The sequence below is a fragment of the Ixodes scapularis genome, unplaced genomic scaffold (genome assembly GCF_016920785.2).
Source record: "Ixodes scapularis isolate PalLabHiFi unplaced genomic scaffold, ASM1692078v2 PGA_scaffold0__279_contigs__length_252992795, whole genome shotgun sequence".
In the NCBI taxonomy this organism is placed as follows: domain Eukaryota; kingdom Metazoa; phylum Arthropoda; class Arachnida; order Ixodida; family Ixodidae; genus Ixodes; species Ixodes scapularis.
Window position 1 is genome coordinate 63,556,586 of NW_024609835.1, and position 17,708 is coordinate 63,574,293.

The following is a 17,708-nucleotide window of genomic DNA, read 5'->3' on the forward strand; positions in this document are numbered from 1 at the left end:
AAACTGCAACTGCTTTGATACGTGTCCCTAAAGTGCGACTATATTATATTTCGCATATTACGTCGTTTAGGTCCTTCGCATGCAAGTATAAAGTAGCGTTCCATCATGGGCATGCACGCAGCATTACTCTCCTCTTCAAAAGCGCATCGTCCCGATGCAACTTCAAATAAAATTGGACAAAGCTGAACCAAATGATCTTTCACAGTAAATTGCGGTACAGTCTGAACTACAAAAACACTTGATCGGAGTGGCAGGTTTCCGTGGTCGGCGATTTGGACATCGACTAATGTCGTTCTGGCTTCCTCCGGAGCAAGGGCACGTTTTCACAACATCATACGATTCGCCCCCACGGTCGATGACTGCGCCGTATTAACACAGAAAGTCAATCCCGAACATTACGTGTCTTGGACATTTAATTGTACGACAAGCAAGTGCCATTTGTCAGGAGCGAAACATTGTATAAAAAGAGCAAAGTCGGTTTCTTTTAAAGAAATAGTTTTCTTTCGAGTATTTATTGTTGTGTGTTTTTTTAGGGGGGGGGGGTGTTGCCGGATTGGGATGGACGTAATTAGATGCTGTTATAGTCGCCGACGGAATATGAATGACAGGGCGTGTCTTTCGAACGCCCGGCCTCTATGCACGCGCTCCATGCCTTCCCCCGTGCTTTGGCTGCCCGCTCGGGCTCGCCTCGCGCTGGATGCGCGACAACTGACGGTCCTCCCTTCCTTTCTCCACTTGTCACTGGCTATGCGGAACGCAAGTTCGAATGGTTTTCCCTCAAGGTTTGCAATAACGTCAGCACGCCGAGCTCTGATAGGCTCTGATTAGAAGAGTAGTGGATAGACCTCACTGCTAGCTGTATGGCCAGCTGCCCTGCGCAAGAAACAGATTAACTCACGCTCCGCATCTTGAAAAAATCTATGAAAATGTATATCTTCAGAGGCTAGATTCACGAAACGATATTACGCCAAAAATGTTCATGCGACATAACATAAGAACAAATTCATATTCACGGAACGAAAATACCGTAAGTTTTGAGCAGGTGACATTGGGATCCTGCGACGGCTAGGGAGCTCTCTTACGCACCGTTTTTCCGATTAAATCAACGTAGCCGACAGCGTCGTTCATTTACTTGGGCCTGACGACCAACGGAGATTTATTTTTCTACGTGCTCTTTTCGCGCGTCCGGACTTCAAGCAGCAAGACAAAAGAAAGACGTACTTGAAGCCGACCACGACGGACGTGGATGCTGGATCCACAAACATCCGGGAAAAGCTGCAACGGCAACGATCCCACCGACCAAGCGACAGCCAAGGGCTAGCTCGACGAGCTCGGCAGAATATAGGCCTAGCAAGGCTTTCCGGCCTGCTCCGACGCAGCGTTGCTCCGACGGCCCCTGGTCAAGACCGTCCTGCCCACGACCGGCTGGCTTGCTGAATGGAATGTGCACGCGCGAACTTCGCTGGCCCTTCCCGTATGAGCAGTTTGTTCGCTGACCTTCATTTTAGATCTTGAGGTCAATCTCTCCTTTTGCCCCCTTGTTTTTCGAGGCAGCATGCATGGTGACGAACGCCGTTGTCGAAAAGGTACCCTCATCGATTCTACCTCGTTGTTTTATGTAAAATTGAGCTCAAATAAACGCCATATGAATTACTATGCAATTAAATGCAAAGGTGCAAGCGAGCTGGACAAGAATGACGAAAATAATCCCTGGAGAAGGGGAACAAGGGGGACAAAGGACAAACATAAATCTCCATACACAGCTAGGTGACTGGTGAGCGTGTGAACAAATCCGCCTGGTCCGGGTATCGAACCCGGGACCTCTCCATTACAGGTGGAGCGCTCTACCAACTGTGCTAACCAGGGGTTAGACGTCAGTAGAGCAAACAGGTTTTATCAGCTGCCACCAGTCTAACACCAACAAGGGTGAAGCTTGCAAATTTAAGGTTATAATTATAATGCAATTAAATGCAAAGGTGCAAGCGAGCTGGACAAGACCAGGCGGATTTTTTCAGACGCTCATCAGTCACCTAGCTGTGTTTAGAGATGAATGTTTATCCTTTGTCCCTCTTGTTCCCCTTCTTCAGGGATTATTTTCGTCATTTCGTCGTATGAATTACGTTCGAAACATATATGGTGTGTACACTTTGTGATTAGTCTTTCATTTTTATTCGGACACGACGGTACGTCAACACTGCCGAGCTAGAACAGTTCGTGACAATTACGGTATGCCGGTCAAACCTTCATTTGCCAGTGTCGCGCCAGCATCGAGTTGCAACCAGGAAAAGATCAGTCCCGATTCCCGAAACGCTTACCAACACGCGATCCAAAAGCGCGAATTCAGCAGTTCGATCAAACGCGCGCGTCCGCCCCGAGTGTGAACAGGTATTTATCTCGCTCTTGCTGACACCCTCGTAGATCAAAGTTCGAAAGTACCTTCCTGGACGTAGGCTCGCTCCTGTGCCTCAGAAGCCTTGAAATACGCCACGGCGATTTGTTTCTCTTTAAGCCGGTTTGCAAACGACCGGTGCGGGCCGTTTTCTTTTAGAAGCGATGGTAGTTGTGTGGACCTCTGAGGGATCGAGTTCGTAGCAGTCGACGGAGGCAGGTATTTCGTGCTCGGTATTCTGGCCCTTCTAAATCGTGTTAGTGTCGACATTTCACTACACGGACACGAACCCACGTGCTCCGAACCATGCCGAGCTCTCCGATTGCTCATTCCTGTTGCTGAAGACGCCGTCGCCATAGCAACAGCCCGCTCTCGTTTGGATCGGGAGCTTGCGGAATATCGGAAGTTCTAGCTTTTCCGTAGGAGAACGTCGCTTTCCTCCTCTCACTTAAGAACGCGTTTGTGAATTGCACTTTTTCCTCCTCTTAGCTAAGTTGTTTTAACCTAAGAAGCTCTCCGTGAATCTGGCTACTGTTCTTTTCGTTTATCCTGTGCGTTTTCGCAATTCTTTTGGAGCGCAGCTCGGCCACATTGGCGTCACGGAGGCTTGCGCGCGACGCTGGCCGCCGCGAGCTGCCGATCAAAACCAGTTTTAGCCTTCAGCGATGCGACGGACGGCACCGCCAAACCAACCGGTCCTTGCGCAGTTTAGAGCTCGCCGCTCCTCGCCGCAGAAGAGGTTAGACAATGGGAGGTGGCATAGATAGTGACGTTGCGATGCCACGGCAACGTGCTAGCCTGTTCTCCGCGCGTCCTTCACGTTCGAAAGGAGCATGGCGTTGTTTCGAACGGAGCGGTTCCTCGAAACTGTGCTACTGTCTCCCTTTTTATATGTCAAGACGCAGCCAAACTGCCTAAATAAGGACGTTAGGAACAACCGCTGGGAAGTTATAGGAGAGGAATTAAGAATTACAGGTGAGTTTTTCCATGGCATTTGTTGCATGTCGCCTTTGTTGTGACTGCAGTGATGTCGTGTTGATTTGGTGACGCTCTCGAAAGTAGCCTTAATCTCTGATGCGCCGCCGGGGCAGCAAGGAAATGACCTGTCTGTCCTTCGGTGTTTTGGTAGAACCAACTCGGCTGGACCCAGTGGCGTCACGAGGGTCAGCGGAACCCCGGGGCGGTAGCCCGCCGCGACACCCCCCCGCCCCCCCCCCCCCCCCTGCTCTCGCGTGGCCCGCCGTGGCTCCCCTCCCCCCCCCCCACCCCCCGCTCTCGTGGCCCGCCTTGACACCTTCCTGAGCGCTGCACCCGGGGCGGTCCGCCCCCCCCCCCCCCCCCCCCCCCCTTTGTGGCGCCACTGGTACCCAAAGCCTGCGCCTCCTTCCCTTTAGAGCGCGGCGACGTCACAAGATGAACGACCAGGCTAGGATAAGCACAATCACGCTGATCCATCATGGACACCTACCATCTATTCAGCGAGTGCGGTTTCGATGCTGGTATATGCTAAAGATGAGAGCCGAAACGGAAGAATCTAGCAAAGAGCAAGCCGCCTCGGTGGCTCCGAGGCGAGAGCGCCGGCCTACGGATCTCTAGGTGGCGGGTTCGAATCCCGACCGAGGTGTCCGTAATATGACGGAGGCTTATTGCGGAGAAGGCGCCGTGTAACCGAGCTTTCGGTTGCACGTCAAAAGATCCCCAGGTAATCGAAATTAATCCTCAGTCCTCCGCTGGGGCGTGCCAGATGCCCGTCGTAGGTTTGGCAAGTAAAACCCTCAAATTTTTTCTAGCAAGAGCAGACAACGAAAGAACAAACAATCTGACGGCAGGCGCGCGCGCGATCGCGCTAGACCAATGCTAGCCGCTGCTGTCACTTGGCGCCCGCGTTGGGCGCCAGGTGGCCTCCTCGCGTTACGTCGTCGGACAGCGGTGCTGTCCAGTGGCGTTGTCCAGCGGCGCCGACAGTCGGCGCCGTTCACGCTAGTGCTGTCAGGCGTCGCCGCCGTCGGCGTCTGCGTCGGCCACTGATCTCCATGTCTATTTCGTGGATCGCGTTCGCCCGCTACGCGAATGCAGCCACTGGCGGTCATTTGTTTGGTAGAGTTATATTACCTCTAGCCAATGTACATCTGATGCAGCCCCTCTCATCTATCCATGGCTGACAGCGTTGTGGCAGTTGTGGTGGCAGGCTGCCATCAAGATAGTCGTAGCTTATATTTCGTCCTTGATTGAAATTGTTGGACGAAACATTGTTGAAACCCGGCGTGAACGGTAGCCCGATCTTTGAGCACCCGGTGAAAGCACGAAATCACAGCACCGGGGAAAGGCCATAAAGGAAAAAGCAGCACAGCACACATCGAAGGTCGTATTGAAAGAAGCATCGAAAGCAGACGCCGATACGGCGCCTGCATGCTTTCGATGCGAGCTGCGCTGCTCTCCCCCGGTGCTGCGCTTTCGTAGAACCCTCTCCGGGTCCTCGAAGATGGGGCTAGCGTTCGCGCCGGAATTCAAGAGTCTGCTCCGTCGAACAACTACAATCAAGCGCGAAATATAACCCATGGTACAGTGTACTAGATAGACCCACTGCTATTTTTATGGCAGCCTGCCGCCTTAGCGATGTCCACCATATTGCTATGATGGCTGGAGACAATATAACTGTATAAAAAGTTGTCGACCATGGCCGCATTTCCCTCCATAGCCGAAGCTGGTCAAACGCGATCCAGCAAATAGATATAGAGATCATTGGTATAAGCGTAACCGCGCGCGTTGCATTATGGAACACCCCGCTAAATTTAGCGAGAAAATTTCCCCACTTCATTTTGCGTGTTAAGTTTCTCCTCTAAATTTAGCGGAAAATTTAGCAAAAAGTTTTATACGCTAAATTTAGCAGGAAATGTAGCGGGTTAAGATTCCCCGCTAAATTCAGTGGGATATGTTTACGCTAAATTTCCCGCTACGGAGGACGAGGAGAGAAACGTTATTAGAACACTCAGTTAAGAAACTCGCCGTTGAGACCTGGGCCGCTGGCGTCCACTGAGAACGAGCTAAATACGACAACAGCGCCACTGTTAGTGTTTTGTCTTTACTGTGGTCACCTTGAGCTTTTAGAAAGCTGTTTTTGTGAAAAACAAACGGAAAAAGAACTCTTTTTTTAGTAACTTTTATTGGAGTTTAGTACAAAATAAAGGGCGCACGATGTTTTCTAAAATCTTTAGTTTCCAGGGTTTTGCGGCACAATTAATATTGTTTTTATAGAACCATGTCTCAGCGTTGATTTCAGGTAGCTTGTCCCGACCTTGACGCATCCTAACCTCGGTAGTAATTCGCGGCGCGTTCGCTTGGGAGACTTGGGTGGCACCCCCGAAACCCCTTTCACCGTATATGTTTCGGATCGCAAATGGCCGACTAATCTAAAATAGGAGTCACGTGCAGTTCCTCGAGTGGCCACTACGGGAGAAATGGCGGCGTTGCGATCGCCATTAGCTCGGATCCCGAGTACGGATCGGTGCCACTTTTTCGGAGCAGGCTCTATGGCAGTTTGCCAACTGAGTGGTTCTAGTAACGCTGGAGGACAGGCATAACCCCCCCCCCCCCCCCTCCACACCGTCCTCTCCTCCTCCTCATGAGTTGCGCTCTAACTTGGCATTACACAGAATTGTAAGCATCTTTCATTTTTGTTTTTCTCGTTCAGTGCTATCAAGACAATTTAAGACAAAACCTTTATTCAACCTCAAACCGGGTTCCGCTGTTTCTTGAGTATATTCAATCTTCCCCTAACTATGCCGAGCGTAAGTTCGTATGCTTCCTGCGCTGAGCTCTGAATGGCTCCGTTTGAAAGGATAGAGGGTAGGCCTCAAAGCATCTAGCATTGAGGTCTACCCACTATCCTTCCATCAGAGCCATTCGGAGCTCGGCGTTCTGACGTCACTGCAACCCCTGCGCAGGAAGCATACGAAACTGCGCTCCGCATATCAAATCGCTAGACAAAGTTCCCATTACCAGCACACGACTTGTACTAAGGCTATTAGGTCTATAAATATTTTTTATCAAAACCGACCTAGGCCTTGTTATATTGTAGCACACAACGAGTGAGATTAGCCGTCTTGATGAAGCATCTGCAGTCTTCTTCTCATTGCTTTACCGTTGGCGTCCTTCGGTATCTCGTCAACAAATTTCACGCCCCCGTGAAGGTGCTTGTAGACTCCAAGTTGGCCTGAGAAGAAAAGTAAGGGTTCAGTATAATAGTAAACAGGTGACACTGTCTAGAACAACGATGAATAAACATAGCCATTAATTAAAACGTTAAAAAAATTCTTAACGCGATTTTAGCAGTGTTGGGTAAAGTACACCTAAAAGGTACTTAAAGTAGAAAATTAATTACAGGTCATGTACTTCCAGTAATGTAGTCAGTAAACCGGGCGCCATGTACTGGAAGTAATATACTATAAATAGAAAGGACTTTCCAAGTGAAATGCAACTATTTTTAACACAATATTGCATGATGTTATTTAATTTCCTTTACGATGTATTTTTTAACTGCTATGCACTCTACGTAAATCGAGGTACATTAGTTATTTTTGTAAATGGCGGCGAAAATTGGATAAAGCATAGTTGCCACAGAGTAGTTAATTTACTCTCGCTGGCGAATTATTTAACATAATCACCTTATAATACGCCATTACTTCACTCGGAAAAGTGACCAGATGACGCCTCGAAATACGACAGCGCGTTTTCAGATGACGATATGCTTATTTTTTCTTCAAATTTGGGCGATGTACTTTGAAGTCAGGAGTTGAACTTCCCACGGAAAGTACTAGAAAATAATGCTTTTAAGTAGAGTACAAGTATGCACACATAGACAATGTACTTCAAGTAAAAGACAAGTCCTCTAAACCTACTTGAAAGTGGTACTTTAAGTACAACGCACTTGAAGTACTTCCCAACTACAGGGTGATTCCACGTCAGTTCATGGCCCGGGTCATAGTTTAGATATTTTTGTTAAAGATATATGAAAGCCATGTTCCTGGGAGGAACATTCAGCTATAGATGAAAGCCGTAACATTTGTTTTCATCAAGATATAAAATAGAGAACTCGAGGTGTGGAAAATGAGAAGATTTCACAACGCTACATTTCACAGTCGTCATTTCCCCACCGAAGCTTTCACGTCACCATAACTTTTTTAATACGTTTTACAAGAGATATACAATACATACACAATAAATTAAAAATATAAATAAAATATTTCTATGCAGACAAAAAGTTTAATACGGCATAGAAACGCGTTTTAGAAACGCATTCACAATGTTTTTGCAAATAAACCACCTTTCATAATACTTCACAAAACATATCAAAATGCGCGTCTTTATAAATGTTCCTTATGAATATATAAAGATAATATGCTCATCCTTAATTATCTTTCTGTTATTAATGCGGAAATGCGGCTGATTTCTCAAAATGTGGCAAGATAGGGCGTTGATATTTAAAGTTTTTTTTTTTAATTTCATTGGCACTTTGTAGTGACTTGAACTAACCTGTAATAGCAAAATATTGAGTAATATATGAACTCCGAATGGGAAAAGCTACGACAAACCTTCACTCGGAGCGAGTTAACGTCTTCGTATAGCAGCTTTGCCGCACAGCGCCAAACATTTTGAGCGTTAGTTATGACATGTATTTTATATTCTTAAATTTTTTTCATAAGAGGTGAGTATAAGTGACGCGGAAAGGGACTTTGAGCTGGAATACAATTAGGCTTACAATTCACAGAAACAAAACGGCCCTACTAGTTCTGCAAATTCGCTAACTATGCATAAATAAGCTTAAAACTCTCGGTTGCGCGAGTGGCCATGTATACATCCGCCCTCTCGGCAAATGATGACTTCCACAGATGAGATGCCTGGATTTCTTACACAGGTTTTACGGTGGTCCACTCTGCTTGCTGTACCGCACGAAGCTCTCGAACCCGTTCCGCAGACAGGTGGAACATGCAGACAATTTTTACTTTTTCACGTAGCACTTCTACAAAGTCTTTAGCGGTGACAATCGTTGAGTTAAGCGAAGATCTCAAATTGTCGAGCGTTGCGTGGTGTTTAATAACACCACTGCTCCCTCACAAGCGCCTTTTCCGTGTCCAGTGGCTGAAAAAAATCCATCTTGCTGGAGAGTATACGGCTACCGAGACAATTTGGGCCATTGGAAGTGATTCTTGAAATGCGCCGCCCGCCGCTTTGATGATACAAAAGTTATTTCAGAAAAGACTGGTTAAAGTTCATCAACATACTTTTTTATGGCCTCTGTGGCTAGAAGAGCGTGAGCTGAGTCATGTGTCGTGTCATTGCTGACAACGGCAAAGCTTTGCGTGCCTTGCGTGGACGTAACCACAGTCGTGAAGAAGGAGACTAGTTTTTTTTCTAATGAAACCTCTGCACTTCGATTGGGAAGAGTACTGTCCAATTTTCCGCGAAATCGAAGTGGAACATCACTTCCTTGTGTGGTAAGGCAGTTCCTGTGTCATGTATCAGGCTTCGTTGAAGGTCACGGATGTAAGAACGCCTCATATACTCTGCGCTCTCCAGTTCCCGCAGGAAGGAGGAAGTGTCCATAACCTTTTTGACGCGTTCGCCGGCGTCCCATAACGCGAAACAAGTCTTTCCGTCTTCGTCGAGATGGAGCGACTGCAGTGAGATGCTCTGCATTTTGGGGCACTTTTCGCAACGACGCAGGAAGCAATTTTTTTGTGGAGCGCTGCAGAGGTAGAGGCGTTTTAGGTCGTCTTCAGTAAATGTCGTCTTTGGGACATTTGTTATGGCCGTTAAAAGCAACTAAAAATTGGCGCAATATCTGCACGCGCACACCTTGTGCTCGGGCCTTTTTTTTTACCCATTTTGGTCGTAGGGAATAAAATTTGGAGATGCCTAGTTCTAGATGGTAATCGCCCTTCCTAAACGGCTGGAAAGCTTCCTTAAAGGAGCCCTGCAACAACTTTTTGACTGGGTTTTGATTTGCATTGAACCTGGGCGCACTGAACGTAGGAACTATGTGAAATTTTTATTTTCTCGAATTTCGCTTTATTTTAGAAGTTATAGGAAAATTAAAATTACAAAAATGAGGAAAAAATAACCTCCTTCATGACGTCGCTGGTCGTGGTCGAGGTCACCGAAGGTACCCGACGTCTTCCCGAGGTCCGCCCGAGGTCCTCGCGGGGGGGGGGGGGGGGGGGGGGGGGGGAGGGAGGGGAGGAGAGAGAGGGGGGAGGGGGGGCTCGCGGTTACGCCGACGGCGACGGCGACGCCGCTCAAGCCGGGAACGGGCGCCTAAGTGCTGCGCTCTAAAAAAGCTTCAGTGGCTCTGACCATAAGTGAGGCCAGTACCAAAGATTTCACCTAACGCGCGCTTTTGGCACCGCGGGTCACCCCCGTAGGTGGAGGAGGTTTCCGCGTCGTCCGGTTAAAATAGGAACCACTGATATTTAGTTACTCTCTCCGCGCCCGCTGGCTTGCCCGAACCCCAAGAGACGTGGAAACCGCAAAAAAGTTAGACGCTTAAATATGATTGCAGGGCTCCTTTATTAGAGCGGGTCATAAACCTCTTTACGACTTCGGACATATCGCTGGTCATGGCTTTGACGACGTCCTTTTTGTTAGGGCTTTGAACAGATCATGCGAGGTCGTCGCTTGTGTAGTACTCAATTGCAACCCTCACGTCTTCGGCATTCGCCTTTTTCCCCATGTAGGGATCAGGGGTTGCCCATACACAAAATTACGTTTCAGTTTTCTTGTCTGATCAATCATAGGCAGTCGCTTCCGGCACCAGACGCGATAGTTTGTTTTTTCGAGATGCGTGGTAACAGAAGCGGATACAATCGCTTGCGTTCCTGGTGGGAACTGCATGCCTTCAGCGCTTCGCGGAACGCGTCAAACCACTCCGTGCTGTGCTCACAACTGTCTTCGAGTTCGAGAGTTTCGTGGGGTGAAGCAAGAAGGGTGAACCACCGTAAAACCTGTGTGAGGAATCCAGGCATCTCATCTGTGGAAGTCATCATATGCCGAGAGGCCGAATGTATACATGGCCACTCGCGCAACTGATGTCACATTCAATTGGGGCGCACGCAGCACCGAGAAAGTGCTGCCCCCAAGGCCGCGCCACCGCGCGGGTGCAGCGTATGACGCACTACCAAGTGAACTCGAAGCATTCCGCCGTGCAACGCGTTTGGCGTGGTCACTTCAAGGGCAAAACATAAACGGCTGGACCACTGAACAAAATCCGCCGCGAGTGGGGCGGCGGCCCGCGCCATCTAGCGAGAGTCTCCCGAGCCGCCATGTTTACCGAGACGAGGAAGACGAAGCGAGGGAAAGAAGGGGCCGAAGGAGGCGGAGAGCGGTAGCTCAAGGCCGCGCCGGCCCGCAGTGCGCGAAGCTGCACGGCCTCCTTTCGACGGTGCAGTTGGTGCAGCAACGCGCCGGTGTCGTGCGTCGCACCAAGTCCCAAATGAACGTAGTGCAGCCGCACCGACACGACCATTTGAACGCGACGCGTCCATCGGTGCAGTGCGGTGCGGTGTGGTGCGCCCCAATTGAATGTGACATGAGAGTTTTAAGCTTCTGTCTGCATAGTTAGCGAATTTGCAAAACTAGTGGGGCCGTTTTGTTTCTGTGAATTGCAAGCCAATTATTTGTATTCCAGCTCAAAGGTCCTTTTCAAGTCACTAATACTCACCCCTTATAAAAAAAAAGAATTTTATTAATATAAAATGCATCATACAACTAACGCTCAAAATGTTTGGTGCTGTGCGGCAAAGCCGCTATGACGAAGACGTCGGCTCGCTCCGAGTGAATGTTTGTCGTAAATTTTCCCGTTAGGAGGTCATATGTTACTCAAGTCACTTCAAAGTGCCAAGGGGAGTTTAAAGATAATAAAAGTAAAAGTGTTTTAAATATCGACGCCCAATCTAGCCACATTTTGAAACATCAGCAGCATTTCCGGGTTAATAACAAAAAGATAATTAAGGGTGGGCATATTACCTTTATATATCCGTAAAGAATATTTAAAGACAAGCATTTTGCTATCGTTCGTGAAGTATTATAAAAGATGGTTTATTTGCAAAAAAAAAAAAATTGTGAATATAGTATATCTCTAAAACGTGTTTTTATACCCTGTTTAACTTTTTGTTTTATAAAGATATTTTATTGATATTTTTTTAATTTCTTTGTCTAGGTGTTGTATCTCCTTTGTAAGATGTATTAAAAAACGTTATGGTTACATAAATGCTTTGATGAGGAAATGACGCATCGAGCTTCTCTATTTTATATCTCAGCGAAGAATAGTGTTACGGCGTTCATATATAGCTGAATGTTCCTCCAAAGCACATGGCTTTCATATATATTTTTAACAAGAATATCTCAATAACTGCCCGGATCATCATTGCATTGACTGACGTGGAATCACCCCACAGTATATTAGGGCTTAAAAATTTAGTATAGTTAAACCAATAAACTAGATGCAGTAAGACATTCTAGAAAGGTGCCCTTAGATGGTGCATTTATCATCCTCCAATATGAAAAGTGGGTTGAAAAAAAAAAAATGTAACTTAAAAACAAAACAATTATACTAGAGGCAAGTTTGTAGAAACCAGGCGGGGGATTATCTATGAATGCCGCTTGCATTCATCGTTGCAAACACGGGCAGGTGTTCGCTTTCCCGCTAAATTTAACGGGCAACTTGAATTGATGCATAGGTCACGTGAAGTTATTTTTCCGCTAAATTTAGAGGGGAACCTTAGTGGGGGAACCTGAATTGGTACATAGGTCACGTGAAGTCGATTTTCTGCCCATTTAGGCGGGGAAACTAATTCCGCAAACTTTAGTGGGAAAACTGAATTAGCGCATAGGGCACGTGAAGTCAGTTTTCCCCTGAATTTAGCGGGGAAACTGCATTGATTCATGCGTCGCGTAAAATCAGCTTTCCGCTAAATTTAGCGGGGAAACTTAATTAGTGCATAGGCAACGGGAAGTCAATTTTCAGATAAATTTAGCGGAAACCTGAATATGTGCATAGGTAGCGTGGAGTCAGTTTTCCGCTAAATTTAGCAGGGAACCTGAATTGGTGCATGAGTCACGTGAAGTTAATGTTCTGCTGAATTTAGAGGAGAACCTGATTCCGCTAAGTTTAGTGGGAAACCGGAATAGGCGTATAGGTCATGTAAGGTCAATTTTCCGCTAAATTTAGTGGAAAACTGACTGCATTAGAGGCGACATGCATGGCCAGAAAAATATGATGAGTAGCTCCATAATGATGTCCCACTATAATTGTCAAGATTCTTTTTTTTTTTTGCGGGTGTGCGTTTTTTGTTAGTTAATTCTAGCTCTGAGTGGTGCATAAAAATGATTTTTTGAGCATAGAATGTACTTGTGCATCCCATGTCTCTTTTTGCATTCGCTTACCAAGAGTTTTTGAATATGTCGCTTTTAAATGAGTAAGGTCCCTGATCTTTTTTTTTTTTTTTTCTTTTTTTTTTATTAATTCTATCTGTGAGGAATGAGTGAGATTGAAGTAAGTATTTTGTTTTGTCAATACATAAAATGCATAAAATAAAATAAAATGTGCATAAAATATTATGTGGAGAAGTTTTAGGCAGAAGCACTCCCGACGAGATTGCAGAGGCTTCCAATCGATAAAAGAATCCCGAACAACTAAGGTATTTCTACTTAATTTTGCATTACATTTTGTTGTGTGTAATTCTCCACATCTTATGTCTAAAATATGCTCATGGTGCAAAAAAGAAATCTCGAGATTGAGATTTACCTGCAACGAAGTTTTGGAGCTCTTCCTCGGTGATTTTGCTACAAGATTTCTTCAACACAACAAACGCCAAGGCCGCTTCATGATATCGTGGGTGAGGGACACCAATGACCACTGCTTCTTCGATTCCGTCGTGGCTGAGCAACACGCTTTCGATAGAGGAGGGCGCCACTTGGATGTTCATGCATTTAAAGAACTGGCTCATTCTTTCGACGTAGAAAAACTGACCGTCTTCGTTGTAATAGCAGATGTCGCCTGGAAATTAGCGTGTAGTCGTCATCTCTAGCTGAAAGTTGAGTTCATGAGCTGGTGTAATGTTAAGCTAAATAAATAAATAGTAGATGGACGCTCTCGGAATATCAACGGCACACGAGACAAGGGTCGAAATATATGAGAAAGGTAAAGAACGCGCGAAAACCTTTAATACTCTGAGACAATCTTTCTGTGGCCATGCAGCCAAATGGCACGAGTGTGGGTGCTTGACCAGCGAGCCCTGAAGACAAGGCCTTTCCTTTCAAACGTCATCACTATGCGCAAAGCAAGTCGTCTGCTTCTCGCGCTGGAGTTGCGGTGACGTCAGAAAGACGCCGAACTAAGATTGGTTCCGATTGAAGGATAGTGGGTAGACCTCAAAGCAAGCTGCCTCGCCTTCGTTCAGAGCCAATCACAGCTCGGTGTTTTGACGTCTGCAGAACCCCTGCAAAAGGAGCAGAAGTACTTCCGCTCCACATACCTGCCTTTAGGTCTACCCACTACCCTTCCAATCGGAGCCAACAAGAGTTCGGGCCATTTGACGTTTCCGCAAGCCCTGCTCAGGAAGCGGATGAACTTGCGCTCCGGATTGGACAGACGCCGCGTAACCTAGCTCGCGTAAGCGTCACCGCCAGCGCGACTCGCAGCGCCTCACAACGAGCGTGACGTAGCAAGTGGTGACGCCAAGACCTGCGTGTGCCGCTTTACGTAGTCTCCCGTCGAGCTTGACGTGTTTGCCGCTTGGGGCAGGTCGGGATTCCGTTACTAACGGTGACGTCATGCGCAGAGCTTGTTTTCTTGGTGGTATTGCTTTCGCGTGTATATTGCTAAAGGTGATATTCGCTCGCACGTTTTGAAGAATAGTTATGTTGGTAGACGTTCAAGCGAGTGCATGGAAAGAGGCCGTTGATGAGTATACTACGCAGCCATCAAGGAGCTTCTCTGCTGCAGTAATATATTTTACTTTTCAGTACATAACAATGAATATTAATAACAAGATAAAATAATAATAATAATAATGCGCAGTTTACATTCAAACAAACGGTGGGAAAATTGGGGAATAACGAAAAACTTCAATTTGAAGCTTGAGTTCTCAGACCTATACGCATTTGGTAAGCAAAGAGATTGCGCTTAATAAAAAAACAAACGCGCACAAAAATACGCATTTATGCATTGAGCAAAGCAACATAAAAAATTTATACAGGGACAACCGCGCCAGCAGAACATCAGGAAAACAAAAAGTTGAATTACGTTCTTCAAAATGGTCAGAATATGGTAAATTTTGTAAAAAAAATCCTGGAGCGTATCTTCCTTGAGAAATTCTAGCCACATCTATATATTAGTGTTTCTAATGTTGTTTAGAGGCCGAGGAACCGAACATTGAGGAATTTGGTGCTCATAATTAGATCCGAACGTAAAAATCATTTAGTATTAATTGTGACGGGTAAAGTAGAAGATATCATAATGATTGACGCGGCTAATTTGGTTTTAAAATATGAGAGTTTCATTTTGTTTTGTTCAAATAGCAACCGCGAAGCAGATCGGCTTGTTTGTCTCATTAAATAAGCCTGAACTTTCTAAAGTGCTTCCTCAATGTAATGGGCCTTTAACGTTGGCAACTACCTCGCGGATGTGATTCAACTACCAGTGTGAATGGGCAGTTCTAGCAGACCGTCGCCACGTTCTACTATGGCTACAATACGACTCCAGTCGCGCGCTGAAGAGCATGCTTCGAAGTCACAGCGCGAGCTCACGGCAGCAATGCGGCACGGCAACGCTATGCCAAGGCTAAGCGTCATAAGGGCTTTCGTGTCCGCGAATTTACCCCCGATGGCGTCACAGCGTCACCTGACACTGAGACGCCATCAGGAAGGTGCGCTGATTGCGTTCCATTTAGAGGTACTCTCTGAACGGTCACGTGACACCGACGTCACACCATGGTGTGACTTGACACTGTGACGTGACACCGTGATGTCCTGTATCACCATGACGTCAAATAACGTGGAAGTGGCATGTGACAAGGATGGCTTTATATGTTCCCAAAGCTCTTGCTACGTGCCATTCAGTGGTCTCCTTACTGTATAGCCGCCAAACGAGGAGTGCTAAGAGACTGACTTGTTAAGTCGGCATCCCCTACCTGTTCGTACCCAACCATCGGGAGTAATTTTCTGCGATGTAGCTTCCGGGTGTCCGTAATAGCCCTTCATGGAACACGGCGTCTTCACTAGCACTTCTCCTTCTTCGTTTGGTCCAAGTACTCTTCCACTCTTGACATCAACAACCTGATGACAAGCCGATATCCATTGTGGCCAGCATATCGACAGGGGATAAACGATATTAATAGTTGCGAGCTGAAACTGGACTATCCGCACACCTCTCGTACTCATCACTAAATAGACCCAAATTTACCTTAACTTGTACCATCGGGGACGGGAATCCAATGCCGTACCAACGGGACGCGCCACAGGGAGGTCTGCATACCCGTCCGACTTCCGTAGCTCCGTAAGTTTCTTTGACGATGGCCAGATCAAACGACCGTTCGATTTGCCTCAAAATGTGGGGCGTGGCCTTTGAGCCACACAGAAGAATAGTCGTTAGACTATCCAGCTGAATTCCTTGCTTCTCAGCCGCCTTGGCAAGCAGCTGAATCCAGTATGGACTCCCGAACACCTTAGTCACCTGTGCCAGGATGAGGGGAGAGGGATTCGAATCATGCGGTTCCGCAATTTGTATTTCGAAGAGAGCTCGCATTCTGTGGCTGCGAAATGAATTGTAAGCATGCAGGTCTACGCGCGCACTACTTTATTCACATCAGAATGCATTGCGCCCTATGGTCATACTGCTAATACATCATACAAACGGCAGGCTGCATAACACTGCTTGAGGTGTCTTTCGTGCTTGTACTGTAGCGTTGGTCATAAAAAAAAAAACTGTCTTCAGACATCGTCGAAGCATGCGAATGCATGACACGAAACATGCTTCAACATGCATGGGGCGTGTATCCACAGATATTTTTGGCATTTTGTATGCAACGAACAAAGTGTCTTTGGTATGCATGTATATGAGCAGCGTGATTGGTGAGAAAAAAAAGTGCTACGGTACAAAGTGAGGCGAACGCCCTTTCTCAAGGGAGTTCGCGCCACTAATCACCAGCTTTAAAAATCCCTTAGCGGAGGTTGTTTTAGCGATAATGTCATATAATTATTTTATATACCTATGAATATTACTTGGAAATACTCTCTTTGAACCTATAGTACAGTATACTATTCTTTGCGTGACATATTGGGGAACAAAAACAACCAAATTGCAGAGGCGGTCATCTGTGAACGAGTGTCTCAGGGTTGTCGAGCATATCAGCAGTTGTTTATGGGAATACTTTTAAAGGTGCACTTAAGTGGACTCTGATATCGTCTATATTGTCATAACTCAATCTGCGGGCTCTAAGCATCCCAAGAAACCCGAAATCACATTCACGAGCGGTCAATTTCCCTGCTAAAAATCCATTCAAAAACCGCGCCGTCTCCTCTTTCTGCGGCGTGGTGCAGAACACAAGGCGGCGCTATTGGATGGGAGGGCGCAGAGCCGTATATGGGGAGAGTTTGGTCAGTCTATGATCTCGCCGCCGTAACGCTCTCCTCCCAAGTGAGCCAATCAGCACACGGCGTAGAGCGAGAGGCATGAGCGCATGCGCGTGAACTCCCGGCTGCTCCCACCTGAGTGGGGAGGGCCGCCATCTTCGATCATTCTCCCGGCGGAATGCGTGGGATCGGCATCTAAATCTTGATTATTGCCTTTTATATCGCTCGCTCTGGCAAGAAAATGACATTCTGTTATTCCTCGGTTGGTTTAAAAGCTAATAAATGAAGATTTTTCGGCATATAGCCACAAACTTTTATACAGGCGAAAAAGAAGTCGACCCGTAGCAGACGACGGGTAGCCTTAGCAGTGCTCTTCTCCGACCAGCTCCGACAGCATTGCTAAAAAATGGCGGTCGTCTCTTCTCTGCTCCCTTCTTTCTCTCTCGCTCCTTCGGCGCTCTCCTCCCTTTCATTTGCTTTTCTCCTCTCCGGCGCCTTCGTCGCCGCACCCACTGGCCAAACTCTCCCAATATAGACCTTTTCCACAAGGGCGCCGCCATCTTGAATTGTCGTCACTTCCAGTATGGGCGAAAACATTACTTTGCCGTCGCCACGCCAATAGAAGACATTTGTGATATATGTCTAACCGTCACACATTCTTGTTTTGGCTCCCCTCTATTTTTTTACTGGT

General features: G+C 46.8%; 1 protein-coding gene across 1 annotated transcript in view; it reads right to left on the reverse strand.

The window, feature by feature from the left end:
* Positions 1-6,483: 6,483 nt before the first annotated feature.
* LOC115319878 (4-coumarate--CoA ligase 1-like) overlaps positions 6,484-17,708 on the reverse strand; it is a 58,704-nt gene continuing 47,479 nt past the window's right edge. The window contains exons 6-9 of the mRNA XM_040205439.3: positions 15,849-16,118; positions 15,577-15,721; positions 13,191-13,442; positions 6,484-6,602 (exon numbers count right to left, since the gene is read on the reverse strand). Of these exons, the coding sequence (XP_040061373.1) occupies positions 6,484-6,602; positions 13,191-13,442; positions 15,577-15,721; positions 15,849-16,118 (786 nt within the window). The remainder of the gene's footprint in view (positions 6,603-13,190; positions 13,443-15,576; positions 15,722-15,848; positions 16,119-17,708) is intronic.